Genomic DNA, 3,472 nt, shown 5'->3' on the forward strand with positions numbered 1-3,472 from the left:
TAACGATACCGAAAACCATCGATAGCAAGTCACAGAATCGCCGTACAGGTTTCAAGAACGAATAATTAATAATGCCAGCTCAATAGACGTGGAGTTATTACTGCTTCATGATAACGTTCGACCATATGTTTCAAGAACAACAGTTTAGAAATCTAGAAATTATACGAGAGTTGCAGTATGAAACTCTTTTTATTTGCTCGTTTACAAGTTACTAATTATTTAATATTGCTATTTTAACATAGGGTCTTACGGGAACTGAGACAAATAAGTTGCTCTTATTTGAAAAGTAATGTTCAGACGCAATTTTGCCAGAAGAAAAAGTTACTTTTTTTGGCACAAATAATCACGCTATGAATTCCGAATGCGCGAATTCTGAGACACTATGTATATAATTTATATACAACTTTAATATCCCAGGTAGAAATCTGCCTCAATTTGCCGAGATTAAGTACAGGGCCTGGATAGAAAAATCCAATTAAAAATATCCGTTTAGGTCCAGAATACACCCTAGAAATTTACCTTGATTTTACCGAGAGAAAAATAGTCGGAAAAATCTACATGGGTCCTAGATTGCCACTGTGACAGATTTTTCCCTGATTCCCTCCTGAATAGATAAAACTAGTACCACATACTGCCACGACGTGGCGACCGCGCGTTAGTCTTCCTCGTAAATAAAAATCGTCCCGTATTAATATAAAAGGCGAGCCGATATGATGCGAGAGCGAGTTGTCTGGATCATGGATAAACCTCGACGTTACATTTACGGTCAGGGCCCTGTCAGGGCTGCCTGATGAGTGCCTGACCAGGCATTAAGACATCTTTATTAGGACCCTATCAGAACCCTACTAAAATTTCTGCTCGGGTGGAATTCCAGAGAATATTTTAGGGAAAAATTTTAGATTGAAGCCTGGGCCAGACTGGATCATAAAAATAATTATGGTACAAACTAAGTAAATATCTAGGAAAATTATAGGCCCCAGTTAGATTCCAGATAATTTTTCGAAACAAATTCCGGGCGTAATCTTGGACCGATCTGGATTCAGCGATAGGGCCTGTTCGATTTAGGCGTCCCAAACTTTACATAGACCCTAGCTAGATTTTCCACCTGGATCCCAGAAATATTTTACAAAAAATATATGGGGCCCTGATTGTTTCCAGACAAAATTTCTACCTGGGATTGATAAAATAATTTTAGTAATAAAAAATATATTCGATTTCTTTAAAGTAGGTAACAATAATTCAATAATAAAAAAATTAATATGTTTATAAACGTCGTAATAATTATATATTAAAAATTTAAGATAATGAATTTCAACTTGGATGTACGCTGAATGTCCGAAGGATGTATTATGAGGATATCCCTATTATATCAAGAAAGGATATCCTATTTAAGTTCTATTTAAGTCCCGGGACGTTTGGACGTAAATGGGACTTAAAATGTATATCCATGGGACATCTAGTGCTGTGTGGGTTATCTCCTCTCTTGTCACTTCATGAGAGAGAAAGGTTTTCTAGCGCTGTATCTCTGTCCTTCGGTGTTATCTTCAAGCCGTCCACAAGACGGCGCAGTCTATAAGTATAAGTCTATGGTGGTAACACGCTGCACAAGAACGTCCGGATGGCGGTTAGCGGATACTCGCGCATGACAAATAATCCCTCATAAATTCTTAAAGTATTTACAGTACTGAATCGTGGAGTATTCATTATAATGAACTTGAGAAGAATACTTCAAGACGAACTGATTGAGACTAATTCTTCAAGAATTCTTCAGATATTCATTTTTCTAATTCTGTATGTTTTCTTTAAAATGAATTCTCTATGAACTATGAACTATGTTCATCTTTGTGCTCTCTGGGAAGTTTTCGCGAAGTTTCGATTATTTGAAGTTGAGTGAAATTTTGGTACAAATTTTTGTTGCGTTAATTTTGTTGCGCAGTGTGTTTATCATAAACATAACGCGCTGTCCAGATCTGTAGTCGTTATCGACTTTCCTTTTGGTGAAGTATTATAAATTTTAATTTCGTCCCCAACTTACGAGTCTCTTTCTTGCCTATACGAATTGAAATGAATCAACAACTAAGTTTAATTTTAAATTAAAACAATTTATAAGACTGTCGTGACTTTTATAATTTCCTTACAAAGAAGGTTAGCATTTAATTTCCTGTTTTTCGTGCATACGAAAACTTTTGGGAATGATGAATTGCGTCATTTCTTAAGATTAATACTTTCACATAATGTTTATATATATACATATATGTAATATACACGGTGAGGAAAAAGTATAGAAACCCCTCAATTTTTCACAAACTATGCATTTTATAAATAAATGTTTCAGACAAAAGTTATATGGTTTTAAGGGGGACATAAGATGGTATCATTGGTTTGACCTTGGATCGTCGTTTAAAGGTTACATGAAGGTAATTTTGAATGTTTTAAATGAAAACCCGCATTTTTTATTATATCATCTCTTTCTGTTAATTAATTGGAATAACTTTTGTCTAAAACATTTTTATTTGTCTAATATATTATATTTTTAAATGTTCAAAGAAAACTTCAACTTTTTCAATAGACATCATACGATATTTCGAAAACTGTTTATTTTTTACTTGATTTGGTGTCAAGAATATGCTGCTGCAATAGTACTCCAACTTTGTTGGTTAACATTTGTGTACACATCTCCTTGGAGTTTTCATGTATATATGTACAAATGTATATCGGCAGATAGAGTTTAATTATACGGATGATACCGAATTTATGTGCAATATCTGAGCAAATTCGCTGCGAATTTGTTGTCATACTTGGTTATAAAGTTTTCACCTGTAGTAAATATTTAAGCGCGAATAATACATGTAGGTATGTGCCACTTAGTGAAATACGTTACTTTATACATATGCAGTATTTTCGATTCGATGCGTAGCTTGACAATAGGAGTGTATTCCTTTGCTCTTTCGACCTTAGACAGAATATTTTTTACATAAATCACATTATACGATGTAGATTTTATATATAAATGAGAACAAATCATAGTGTCAGTCTATATTCGGACGTACGATTTCAGTAAGGTAATATTGCGCTGCAAACAGAATACGACAGTTCTCTTTAGTAGAGTACCGAGGACTTTTTATCTTCATAAAATTGTCGCTGCAAGACAATTACTCTTTGTTAATGATGAGCAAAATCGGCATCAATCCAGCCAACTCGATCCCGGGGTTTTATACCGAACAAAGTATATTCCTGACGGGTGCTACAGGATTCGTGGGCAAAGTGTTTGTCGAGAAAGTATTGCGATCATGTCCCGACATTCGTGAGATATTTCTTTTAATTAGACCGTCGAATAAAATAAGCACGGTCGAAAAATTCGAAAAGATGCTGCGCTCACCGGTAAGTCTCGTTTACTATCAACTTTTCTTATTCCTATGAAATTAGTCGTTTTAGAAACATAACGGAAAATAAAATTTAACCATTTCGAATA

General features: G+C 34.5%; 1 protein-coding gene across 1 annotated transcript in view; it reads left to right on the forward strand.

Moving 5' to 3' along the window:
- Positions 1-2,993: 2,993 nt before the first annotated feature.
- The window catches only part of LOC105556708 (fatty acyl-CoA reductase 1-like), an 8,008-nt gene continuing 7,529 nt past the window's right edge, over positions 2,994-3,472 (forward strand). The window contains exon 1 of the mRNA XM_012003798.1: positions 2,994-3,381. Coding sequence (XP_011859188.1) covers positions 3,166-3,381 — 216 coding nt within the window. The 5' untranslated portion in view covers positions 2,994-3,165. The remainder of the gene's footprint in view (positions 3,382-3,472) is intronic.

The sequence above is a fragment of the Vollenhovia emeryi genome, unplaced genomic scaffold (genome assembly GCF_000949405.1).
Source record: "Vollenhovia emeryi isolate VEMERY1.0 unplaced genomic scaffold, V.emery_V1.0 DF939831.1, whole genome shotgun sequence".
NCBI lineage: Eukaryota > Metazoa > Arthropoda > Insecta > Hymenoptera > Formicidae > Vollenhovia > Vollenhovia emeryi.